Below are 12,597 nucleotides of genomic sequence, written 5' to 3' on the forward strand. Positions count from 1 at the left end.
AACAGACTAGGTGGAGATCAAAAGTACACGGACAGAGTAAGCAAACGAATGAGGCAATTATCACGAGGTTAAGCTAGATCCAACTGCAAAAAACATGGTCTTTATGGGAGTTTTTATGGTAGTGGGTTGCTGCAGAATGTTCAGTTATCTTGTAATTAGTATGTTTTGTCGAGGTGAGGAACATGTTTTCACATTTGAAAAGCTTCTCCAGCTAGATCACAATTCAACAAACCATGCTGGATTAAAGACCAAAGAAAGAGAAACTGAAATATTTTATTCTGGACAGCTTTCATGAAGTTGGAGCTTCTAAAGCAATAAAACATTTTCTATTTTTGAATTAGGTGTTAGTTTGCTTTGAACAACAATACTGCCTTGTTTCCGTACATCATATCAACAAAGTGGCCGTGTTCGTGAGTGACGTAGCTGAAAGAAAAATGGCAATAGGTTACGTTTATCAGCACGGCTGTTGTTTTGTCAATTCCAACGGATCATCTATGAGCATCTTTTCCAGATAAGCCCCGCCACCAATGCAAAATGTGAACTTGCGAAAAGTTAAGCCCCACCAAATTTTGCCCGCTCCGATTTAATGTACGCACATAACCTTGACCTAGTTTCGATGAAAACAATTCCCTATCCGCATCTAAGCTCATTTTGTGCAAAACAATGTCTCCGTTCGGACGTAAAATCTTAAATGGAAGTTCTGACGCTTTCAACGCGCGTTCATGACAAGGAGACGGCAATACGTTTTTCGAAAAGCAATGGAGTGATCCATCTGCAACGTTTATGCAACAATGGCCACCAAATGACACTTTCAATCATTTCTGACAGATGGAGGTGTAATGCCCAACAGTACCAGCAAGAAATCGGTCTTCGAAAGGGAACTGGGCTGGAGCGGCCTCTGATGGAGTTTAGAACAGTAATTCTATTCACTTATTGCTGGTCCGAAAATTTGGCAAAAATTAGATTCTGCTCAGAGGAATAATCTATTAGCCACACTACCACCGTTGTCTGGAAGAACTTTCTTCGCGAAGTTTGCGCCTGGCGGCTTTCGAAAACTCCAACAGTTAATGGCGGCCCAAGTCTACACGTCGAGGTCGATAAAACGCTTGTATCTCGCCGTAAGAACCACGCAGGGCGAGTCCTTCCCCAGCAGTGGATTTTCGAGGGGATCTGCCGGGAAACTAAAGAGGTGTTCATGTATGCAGTGCCAGCTCGAACGACACAATCCAGACCTGCATCACTCCCAGTTCAATCATCATTTCCGATACGTGGGCATCATACCAAGGAGTTGAAACGATGATTGACATGAGTTATACTCATGAAACGGTTAATCATACCGAAAACCCTGTGGATCCAACTGGAGGTCACACAGAAATCACTGAATCTCTTTGGCACGTCTACAAGATGCAGAATGAACGCCAATGTGGCACACACCGATCTTTAGTGGACAGCTACTTGTGTGAGTTCGTTTGGAGGCAAAGGTACCGAAAAACGGTACATTTTCATGCAAATTATTAGTGGCATGTCCCAATTTCACCCTCTTCAGTGAAAACGAAAAGTACGGATTTCATATCCTCTTTTTTCTAATCCGTTTTTGGGTGGCGATGTTTAATTTTTTGGCGGGAATTATCTGGAAAAGGTGCATCTGTGACATCTACTGGTACGTAGCTTCCCTGGAACTTGGAGAAAGGATGAGGGGGGAGGGTAAATAATTTCGAGCGGATCAAGCCAAGACAGGGGTCAAAGTACCGTCCTCTTTCACCGTCCTGTTTCACACTATATGGAATTCTACATTGAGTACTAAAGGGGAATTGAACAGAAGACAACTGCCGTTCGCCTGACATCCTCGGTAGAATGCACATCTGACTTTGCGTTGATTAGGCGAAGAGCGCTCGCAACCACGAGGTTGTGTAGAAGAACGAATGCGTCAATATTCCTACATTAGTCAGTATGACCATGTTGAAAACAAAGCCAATGTGAACAAGTTGCACCGAATTTTTATGAAGTCAAAACAGCACTAATAGAATATTTAGCAAATTAACGTTTCTAGGGGGGCGTTTGAAAGAGCAGCTACTTGGCTGCATCAGCAAAAGTGACTGGAAGAACTCAGTCACTGAGTGGCGAAGACCAGTCAGTAAGGATGACGTCACCTAGAGATACACTGAATTTGATGGCTGAATTGTTCAAGGAATGCTCAGGTTGTCGGGATTTGATCGAATCACCATCGTGTGATCTTACATTCCATATGAGCACATGAGGGTGCTACTTCCAGATAGCAAACACCTGTGGGAATTCCTCTATGCGCTTTCGCTCTATTGAGTGACGCTACCCCTCTCCTTCCTTGAAGCAAAACAATTCCAGGTGGGGAATGGCGTGATCTGTAGCCACTCAAATTTGCGTAATTAATTTTTTCACCACTCTGCTTAGTGTGATCAGTACACGTGCGCTCATAATTTCCCATCCATTCAGTTCACGTTGTTACCACCTTTACTCACACTAGGTTTTTGCAACTGTCACACTGGAATGGCCATGTGTGACTGCACACTTGTATTTGAATCGCGCAGGTCCACACAACACAGACACAGGACTGGAAGGCAACTGAAATCTACATATCCACGGACAGTTGCGGAACACATGCAGCAGTTATACTGCAAGGGAAACACGTCCGTACTCTCATTCAAGATCTCTCACCAGTTTTGCTCAAACGGCTAGTCAGCACCTAGTAACCGTAAACCGTTGTCTTGCATATTATCACTTGTTTTTAGTGCACACTGCCTCTGATCCTGAATTTGACCATTCAAATAACCAGAGCACTGATATTACGCGAGCTTGACGTCACAATTGACCCATTTGATTACGTTTCTGTGCTGTAGCTCAAATTAAGTCAGAAAACACGTAGGTAAGGCCACGGGCGCACTGCGTTCGTGAGGCCAGATAGGTCCGTCCTGCAACGAGCAGGCAAGCAACTGACTTACTTGCCCAATCATCTGATGGATTGAAGGTTAGACACGCACGCGCGCAAACCAAACGGACACGCAGCCAATCAGTCACCAAGGCCACACGCCAAACGGTGGTGGAATGGCGAACGGCTGTAGCTGTTTCTAAACTCTCTTGCTTTATACCGTCATGGGCGAAAGAAAAATTGATGAAGTTTTGCTTAAACAAGGCTTTCTTAAGCGTTTACCCGCCCGCGTACAATTCAAATAGCGTTCCTACGGCTGAGCCTGTTAGCACTGCCGGTAAGATACTTGAAATTCAACAATGCTCCTCACTGGCATTGCTTCCATAGAGATGCCTACCTCGAAGCTATCCAATTCGCCGTCAACCTCGATATCCAGCGGGTGAGAGCGCGAATTTACTGACCGGAATGTTTCATGGTCGAACCCGACCTTTGCCTCTCGACCTCTCCTGTCTACGCTTGGGCAACCTGGCAGTATCCAAGCTCTCGTGCTTCCTTCGAGTGGCATGGCAGCTAGGCTACCTGTCCATTCATCTTGGTCGTCCTTGGATAGTTCTCGGGTGGAACTATAGAGGCGAGTAAAGTTCGAAGTCCTACCCATATCACTGTCGCCTAAAAGTTTTCCACAAAGCTACTGGTCTCGGGTTACCCATAGACACTGAAGTTCACATCAGCTTTATTTCCTCATCTGCCGTCCACTCCAGTCTGACCGCTGCGAGTGATTCTTCTGTCAGAACGTACGATCAACGTTCAGTACGCGTCACACCACGAGTTCCTCGGGGCCTGAATGTACTGCTTCCTCAACCGTGACGCTAGGCAAGCAGTTACTTCACTACTGCCACCTACTTGTCGTTCTAGTGTAAGACAGACAGTTGTCTACAATACCGGTTCTCATGTGTGTGTGTGTGTGTCTTACCGATTATTCTCATGATATACTTGGAAAACTATGGGTTCGATTAAAATAATGCGCACTGGATTCTATCATTTCTGAATAGCCGTGAACATTCGCCATCACGTTCAGCTAAGACTCTGCTGTCGAAGCGTTTTCAGCAACCTTGTTTCCTTTATGAAAAAAATATAATGCGATATGTTGAATATCGCATCAACTGAACTATGAGGCGGCCTTTGTGAAGCACATTCGGTTAAAGAATATCATAAATGAGGAATTCAGTTGAGTCTCCCGTTAAAACCAAATTGATTTGCAAATGAGTGTATTTGCCTGAATCGGGCCAATTTGGGTTCAAGTGAAACATAAGTTTGACGGTAACTCGCGGATTGTGCCTACCTGATGAGTGACAAGAAGCCCGAAACCGGTCGTGTTTTGTGGAAAAATTCTCGGCAGCCTTATGAGCACCGTGTTCTGCCAAGCAGTCCGCTGTTCATGAACTTCGTTCGTGTCTACAACAGCTTATGCCTGTACGCAATCTTTTAATCACCTGTGTTACGGTGGATACTACTGATGAGGCATGTGAGTAGTCCGGTTTACTCGAATCTCTGCCCCGCCTCTAATGAGACTGGCCAATAGATCATACCATCCCCGTTAGAAGTGGCGTGGTCAAGGCTTAAACCTGAAAAGCTTGCGAGCAATTCGAACAGTTCGAATTCCATTTTCATGGCTGTAGAAAGTTTTCAGTTGTTCACCTATCCTATGATTTCCTCTAATTCCACCTGTCTGCAGATTGATTCACAACATATTAGCCCACTGAATCCTGCGGGGCCAGGAATGTAGCGGTTCACTGTAGGATGAAGGCACTTGCGTTTGCTTCGTAGAAGAACCTGACTTTCACAAGCATTTGCCTGGTATGCGAGTTTTACGCAAACTCGGTCACGCGATCGTGTTGGCAGAAACCCCACTCTGCGCTTTTACAACTAAGGTTTTCTATTGTGATCTTTTTTGAAGGAATGCCAAGCTTTGCACAAGCTTATGAAGAGTGTCCCTTTCAAGAAAGCCAGATACTTTTATAGACGTAATACACTACTCATAATGTTGCTGAAAACTCTTCGATAGCTCACGACGGGTTTCACCCTTTCTGGAGCTCATCAGGCAAGCGCAGTCTTCGAGTTTCCTTCAACCTTGTTCTACCTGTACTCAAACTTTCCCTGTTTGTGATTTTGGACGCGCGCAGTCGTTGCAGAGCACACAGTGAACAAGGATTTCGCGTTCTTTTCTCACCATATTTGTGATACATGGTGAGGTTTTTTTGCTTCAGCGAATTAGTCGTCGTGCTAGGCGCAAGGGCTCGGACCACCACAGTGTTTTGTCTTCAACAAGTGCTAAGTACCTGCGCACATTTTAAGACAGTCTGGAGTAACTTTATTGGATGAGTGATGCCGACGAAAATGTCTCATGTGCACGAAACGACCACATAATCACCTGACCATCCAGCTTAAGTGAACTGGCCTCTACCAACATTCACGACATCTATTCTACCCTAAAACACCCTTGATATGTGATGTGGTATACCCTGCTTACCCACATCGATCTGAATTGCCTAGATTGTAAAGTGGCAACGAACTGGGGCGAAGACAACAAAGGCAGTGGTTGGCATAGATTTGACCAGTCAGTTTGGCTTTAAAGTCACCCTGATTACAATTGGTCACCCTGGTGACAAGATCAAAGCGACTTGTGGGACATCATTCGCTTTGTCTGGTACTTCGAGGAATGAGGTCACACAAGGGGACGGTAACGGACACTGACTTATGAAAAAAGCTTGGTGCCGCCCCTTTCTTCACTCACGATGCTAGGTTACGTCAGCAACGGACGGATAGTTTTAGCTTACACGTCAACCAGCATCAAAATTAAGCGAGCATATCAGTCCCGAGTCCAATAGAGATCCCCTAAATGAGAACATCTCACTTGCTAAGTGAAGCCACAGTGAGAACTACAGACCAGATTTCCGGAGAACTTTTCATCAATCGATAAGTCATTCCCGACAATCTAGGGAGTCTTTCATTTTCTTCGAGACGGACCTCATGATCTACCGAAAAGTACACCAAGACATGCTCAAGCCTCAATTTCAAAGGAAAAATACTGACAAATGTCACTACTTTGGCCAGCTGGCTAGGGCGTTATTCCCTCCATTATGGTTGGCTATCACAGAATTATTGCACGTGACTTGCTAGATTCATTGAATAATGACATGTGTGAAAATGTAGACCAAACCACGACCAGTGTTAGGGGGGGGGGCAACCACACTTGTAAAGGACAGAAGCAAGAAGAAGGGTGAATTATTCGTACAAAAACAGCCGTACATCTTCTAGAAAGAAGATGAGAACAAGATGTCCACAATACATGTATTTGTAACGCACTACTCATAAGGTTGCTGAAAATCTGTCGACAGCCCACGACCGGTTTCGCCCTTCTTGGGGCTCATCAGGTAGGCGCAGTCCCCGAGTTTCCGTCAACCTTATGTTCTACTTGAAACCAAATTGCACGAAATGAGCGAATATACACTCATTTGCAAACTAACTTGGTTTGCCTGGAAACATCAAAACCGAGGGATTCAGCTGGGTTCCAGATGAGTCCTCTCGCGAACCAAATTAGTGTGAAAATGAGTGTATTTCGCTAAGATGCCCACAAGTTTTAACAGTAAGTAACCAAATGTGTCTGGGAATCACATCGGAGTTAGATGCTATCCACGGGGTTGGACTTTGCGAGTCTAACAAACACAAGCCGAATCGATGATGGTGAAGGACCATAAGTTTGACAGCTCAGTCAGAAACTGACAATATGCCGGCCACACTTTGGTCATAATCTTCAGGGGTTCAGAAGAGAAAACTCATGGACCCCAACCAGGAAGGCGCGAAGATCTCATAGCGCTCAGGTGGATTGATGTCACTTTCTTATTCTGTGTAGTCACGTCATCGCCCCTCATGGCATATTTGTGGCTACTAAGGGAATAAAATGGGTTCTAGCTGTTTGATAATGACTTGGCATGCGTGAAACACGTTCCAGCTCCATTGACCTAACAAACCTCGTTTGTCGCTCCGATTTGATGACAAACGCTCATTCACTTACTAGTTCGTTGCAGCCACACAATTCCCATTGTACTATGAAAGCGTCGATAACCAAAAATGATTGGAACTACTAGTGCCTTCGAAGACAGAGGAAGCCATTCTGTATTTCGGCTCAAGGTAGATTTCAGGCGAACCTCCAGACTCTACTTGTGGAAGGTGAAATCAGTATAGAATACTGGATGGATTTCCATCCTCTGTGAATACCCACTGTAGCTGGGGCGAGATGTTCCAAGTGGTTAGGGCACGAATTTACTGACCGGATGGTCCGTGGTTCGAAGCCGACCTCTGTGTCTCTCGACTTCCCCTGTCTAGGCTTTGGCAACCTAGCAGTATCCTAGCCCTCGTACTTCCTTCTGGTGGTCTGGCAGTTAAGAACCGAAAGGGTGCTTCACCTGAACGATTTTCTCTACCAATGTTTTCGATAGCTGTAAACAATTAAACATTAAACCAGGTCTAAGGTCTAAGGTCCATTCTCTTATCTGTTAGTGCGAGGAAGTACTTTTAGAACCCAGGAGTTAGAAGTGTTCCCGAGTGAGGGTGAATATACACATTCCGCCGGGAATACAACCATCCTGAGGTCTCGGTCGATGCATCCATCGGTCGAAGAGGGACGTAACCAGCGAAATACACTCATTTGCAACCCGGTCGTGGACTGTCGACGAATTTTCAGCAACCTTATAAGTAGTACATTACGAAGAAGGAGTAACTCAAAGTACGGAATTTTCCGAGTGGGCTACACCAATAACGCCAACAGTGAACTGGATGGCACAGTTAGAATCCGCGGCAACTATAAAACCGTAGTCCGTACTAGCAAGCCCCCGCGGAACCTCGCTCACTGCCTAAAATTGGTAAGAGCAAATATTCTTCGAGACTGGATTTACTGAACGGAGTAGGTAGAACCCATCACACTCACTGGTACTCACAGTTGACCGTCTGTGTTTAATCGCGTTTCTTCTAAAATCAATTCCACTCCATCCATATATCAAAATACAGTTTGGAACATTGTTACAGTTGTACCGAAGGCGTTCGTCTATCCGAACGACATCCTGATGGCTGGGTTTATCCTTCAGGAGCGTTTGAAGTCATTGGGGGAGTACGAACTACGAATACACAAAGAAGTGTGAAATTTCTGGCTGATCATGTAGACTATTTGGGTTTTTTGGCATCAGTACAGAAGGGTTGACCCCTCTGGCGAGAAAATGCGTTCCGGCGAATCAACATGCTGAGGAACGACATGCCAGCAAAATAAGGCTTTGCCAGCACCAGCAGCACTTGTATCACCATGGCAGCGGCCGTCGCGACCGTAAGGCCGCACACACGTGAACTATTGTGGCTATATACTTCTTGTGATAGTCGACCCGTACTCGAAATGGAAAGAAGCGACGCCCAAGGAAACTGTCTCTAGTGCTGTCCGCATCACTTTCGCATCTCACGGTGTACCTGATACAATAGTTTCTGATAACGGGATGGCATTCAAGAGTACTGTTTTTGAAAACCAACGGGGAAGAACACGCTTCGAATGCACTTTCTCATACCACTCATAACGCGGTGGCAACAGCGAGGAATGGATTGGTGAAACAAAATCCAGGTCAGACATCCGGGGAATCGCATACCAGAATCGGTGGCCATAAGCGCCCCATTAATAGACCACCGAGAAACGTAGATGAATACCAGGGGATAGTCAAAGATTCGGCAATGATAGGGTATGAACTAGATACTGGGCATAGGATAGATTTAGAAAATGTGGACATCCTGAGACGGGGTTTGAGACTCACACCACAGCGACTGGTGGCCTAGGTGGTGGAAATCGCCAAGCATCCCAGCGGGAATAGAACAGAGGGCGCAGAACTGGCAAGCGTGTGGAGAGTGGTTCTAGATCAGCCGAGATGACATGAGGCGGTGTGTAGGTATCAGCATAAGTGGTCCGGGTCTAAAAGTACAAAATCCAAGCAGAACAGGATCCAATTAATCACTCCCAACCCCTAAAAATTGTCCCGACAGCCCTCGACGAACACAGGCGAACAAAATCTGTGAACGACTCCATTTGGGCGTCCTAAACAGAAAAGGCTAGGCAGCAAAATCCGCGTTCAACATGAGGACAATGGATCTCTTCAAGATAAGCCCCGCCACTAATGCAAAAAGTGCATGCGCCACATTTTGCCAGCTCCAATTTAATGTACACACACAACCTTGACCTATTTTTGATGAAAACAATTCCTTATCCGCATCTAGGCTCATTTTGTGCAAAAATGTAAAACTTTAAGTGAACTTTCTGATGCTTTCAACTCTCGTTGATGACAAGGAGACGGTAATAAGTTTTCGCAAAGTCACGGAGTGATCCATTAGAAACGTTTACGTAACAATGGCCACCAAATGACACTTTCAATCGTTTCTGATAGATGGAGGTGTAATGCCTGATAGTGTCGGCAAGAAATCGGTCCCCGAAACGGAACCGGGCTGGAGCGGTCTAGCATGGAGTTTAGGACAGTAATTCTATTCAACTACCACCGTTGTCTGGAAGAACTTTCTTCGCGAAGTTTGCGCCTGGAGGCTTATGAAGACTCCAACCGTTATCGGCGGCCCAAGTCTACACGTCGAGATCGATAAAACGCTAATATCTCGCCGTAAAAACCACGCAGGGCGAGTCCTTCTCCAACAGTGGATTTTTGGAAGTATATGTCGGAAAACTAAAAAGGTGTCCATGTATCTAGTGCCAGATGGAACTGCGACCAATTGATGGACACCATTCAGGCCTGCATCGCTCCCGACTCAATCATCATTTCCGGTATGTGGGCATCATACCAAGGAACTGAATCGACGATTGACATGAATTATACTCCTGAAAAGGCTAGTCATACCGAAAACTTTGTGGGTCCAACGACTGGAGCTCACACACAAGCCATCGAATCTCTTTGGCACGTCTACAGGATGAAGAATAAATGCCACTGTGGCGCACACCGATCTTCAGTGGAGAGCTACTTGTGTGAGTTCGTTTGGAGGCAAATTTACCGGAAAACGAACCTTTTCATGCAAGTTAATAATGACATGACCCAATTTTATTCTCTTCAATAAAAACTAAGAGTACAAATTTCATATCCTCTTTTTTATAATCTTTTTGGCGGGGCTTATCTGGAAAAGTTCCACGACAGATCCCCTCTAACCCTCATCCCCACTAAGCAACAAGCGGGGATATCCGACTGACACCCAGCACTGGTCACGGATTGGTTCCCTGACTGCCCAATCAACCTATTCATTTACTACTCACGTGATCTATCGAAGCTTTTGTGTCAAAATCGAACCCACTGACTGTTTCCCAAACCTCTCTGTAGCGAAGACTGGACAGATTTTTACTAAAGGACATGGTTACTAATACAGGCCAGTCGCCCTGTGAATTGCTAATGGGAGAGAGACTTTGAACACGTTTGGATGTGCTACGTCTGGCGGTCAAGGTCAAACAACGGAAGTGTGCTATGAAGCGAAATACAGATAAACACGTCCAACCAAGTGGCGAGGATGTTTACTTCAAACTTCAACCTTCAGCTAAGGGATGGATGTGTAGACGGGTGTAACGTCAACAAACTGTAGTCAGTCACATCGATGTGCTGTTAGAATACGGGAGGATAATATGCCGTCATTTAGGCCACTGGGAAGCATGTGGAACCAACGAATAAGCTGATGATACAGGTAGACTCAGGTTTGACTCAAGCGAGTTTCGATGCTACCATAGGCTCGTCGAGGTTTCTACTTCAATCAACAAGGCAGACAAAGCCGGAGTTGCATAAATTTGGCGGTCGAGGAGTATAGAAGCTGATTGAATGTGTCCACGAGTTTGTACGCGTGCGTGCGTGTCCTTTCGTGAATCCATCGGCGAACTATTGTGTGGCTGTAGTAATGGACTGGGTATGTATGTGTCCCACAGTTTGCACGCATAGGTGTCGGTTCGTCAATACATTGGGGAACCGTTGTGTGATGGCTCAATTTGTGGTCAGCGTCCTATATGTACCTTTACTAAGGGAGACTGTTTGGCCACATGTACATGATCCATTGATGGTGTTTTCTAAGTTACTTCGAACTTAAATAGTTTCCAAACGGCTTTTCAGTAGTTTATTAATTCACAAAAAAAATCCACGTCAAAAATCATCTTTGATGCCTTTTCGGATGTGGATAGCCGAACAATTGGGTGTTTCGAAAACGATCAAGACAAGTTGAAACCTACCTGCCATACCACGTTCCAACCACACAATGCCAAGATCGTGCGTACTTCTCGTCTGATCCCTTTTGGATGTGAATAGCCGAACAGTTGGGTGTTTCGAAAACGATCAAGACAAGTTGAAACCTACCTGCCATACCACGTTCCAACCACACAATGCCAAGATCGTGCGTACTTCTCGTCTAGCCGTTTCTTTATGAACTCTGCAATTTGCGTCTCGACGTTGTACTTCTCAAACGCTTCTCGTGTCGTTTCGACGGCATATTCCAACATTTCCTTGTTCATTTCCGTGTTGAGAACCGTCACACGATCTGCCATGCTTTAGACGAGGATGAACTTGACTGAAGGATTGCGTGCAAAATGCCGGTAAGAGTTAAATATGAACTTGTGTGAGTTACGAAGGCTTGTGCGAGCATGTATGCGCAGACACAGGATGATTGAAATTCCACCACAAAAGAGATGATGGTGTGCATATGTGATTCTTAAAAAAGTAACAGTATTGACGAATCAAGGTGAGGCTCCACCAACAGGTCAAAACTACTCATTGGGCTGAATCTTTCAAGGTGCTTTTTACTCGAACTTTTCAACAAGGTAACGATCAATCACATTACTCTTAAAAATTTTGGCTTGGTTATTCAGTTGAATGACTGAACAGTTGGGATCCAGCGCCCTGTGTTTTCATACTTACATGACAGATGACGTCAGAGAGTCCTAAAATGTAAACTCTCCAAGTGGCGATTCCTCGAGGTATTTCATGTGAGTTGCTATCTTCAGAGCTACATTTCCTTTGGAGCAGGATAGCCTACGAAGAAAAATATCTGAGAAGTGACAAGATGAACAGGTAATGGAACAGTAAGTTTAAAAGATTATGGATGGTGAACTAAGCAAGTGTTTTCAACATAACATACTTGTATCCGTGTTCTGAATCGCGTAGTACCACGTGACCAAATAACTGCCAGTGTATTCGGCGTTATGTTAATGCCAACCCCCGAAAGTGTATGCGTCAGTGCAGTTTAGTTGTTGTTGCTACGGTGAGCACCTGGTTGCAGAAGACCCAAAGGGACTGTGATCAATAAAAATGGTCTAGCCAAGGGTAACCTTCTTATAGGAGAATCGACCATAGGGGAGCATCCATCAATGAGGCTCTCAACCAGAGAATGCATAATACTCCTTTTCCGGTGTGTTCCCATCAACACTGTCGTGTTCTTCTGGATCAGCTGGATGCATCCAGCCGACATCCATCGTCGCGTCGATGAACCGATCGATTCACATGTGTTTGGTCTGTCAAAGTTATCGGAAGCGAAAAGGATCTTTTCCAGAAAAGAAAAGATTCAGCGAGGACCTTTTCCAGATAAGCCCTATCAGAAAATTAACCCCCGCTACCCAAAGAAGATTGGATTCACCCTGTTTT

At 45.2% G+C, this 12,597-nt stretch overlaps 1 protein-coding gene across 1 annotated transcript; it reads right to left on the bottom strand.

The window, feature by feature from the left end:
* Positions 1 to 240: 240 nt before the first annotated feature.
* T265_03477 (hypothetical protein) lies at positions 241 to 11,576 on the bottom strand (the record flags this gene model as incomplete). Its single annotated transcript, XM_009167977.1, has 2 exons — positions 241 to 423; positions 11,317 to 11,576. 2 exons carry the CDS (start codon positions 11,502 to 11,504, stop codon positions 345 to 347), a joined length of 267 nt encoding a protein of 88 aa, XP_009166241.1.
* Between the last annotated feature and the right edge of the window lie 1,021 nt (positions 11,577 to 12,597).

This window comes from Opisthorchis viverrini (assembly GCF_000715545.1).
Source record: "Opisthorchis viverrini unplaced genomic scaffold opera_v5_50, whole genome shotgun sequence".
Taxonomy (NCBI): domain Eukaryota; kingdom Metazoa; phylum Platyhelminthes; class Trematoda; order Opisthorchiida; family Opisthorchiidae; genus Opisthorchis; species Opisthorchis viverrini.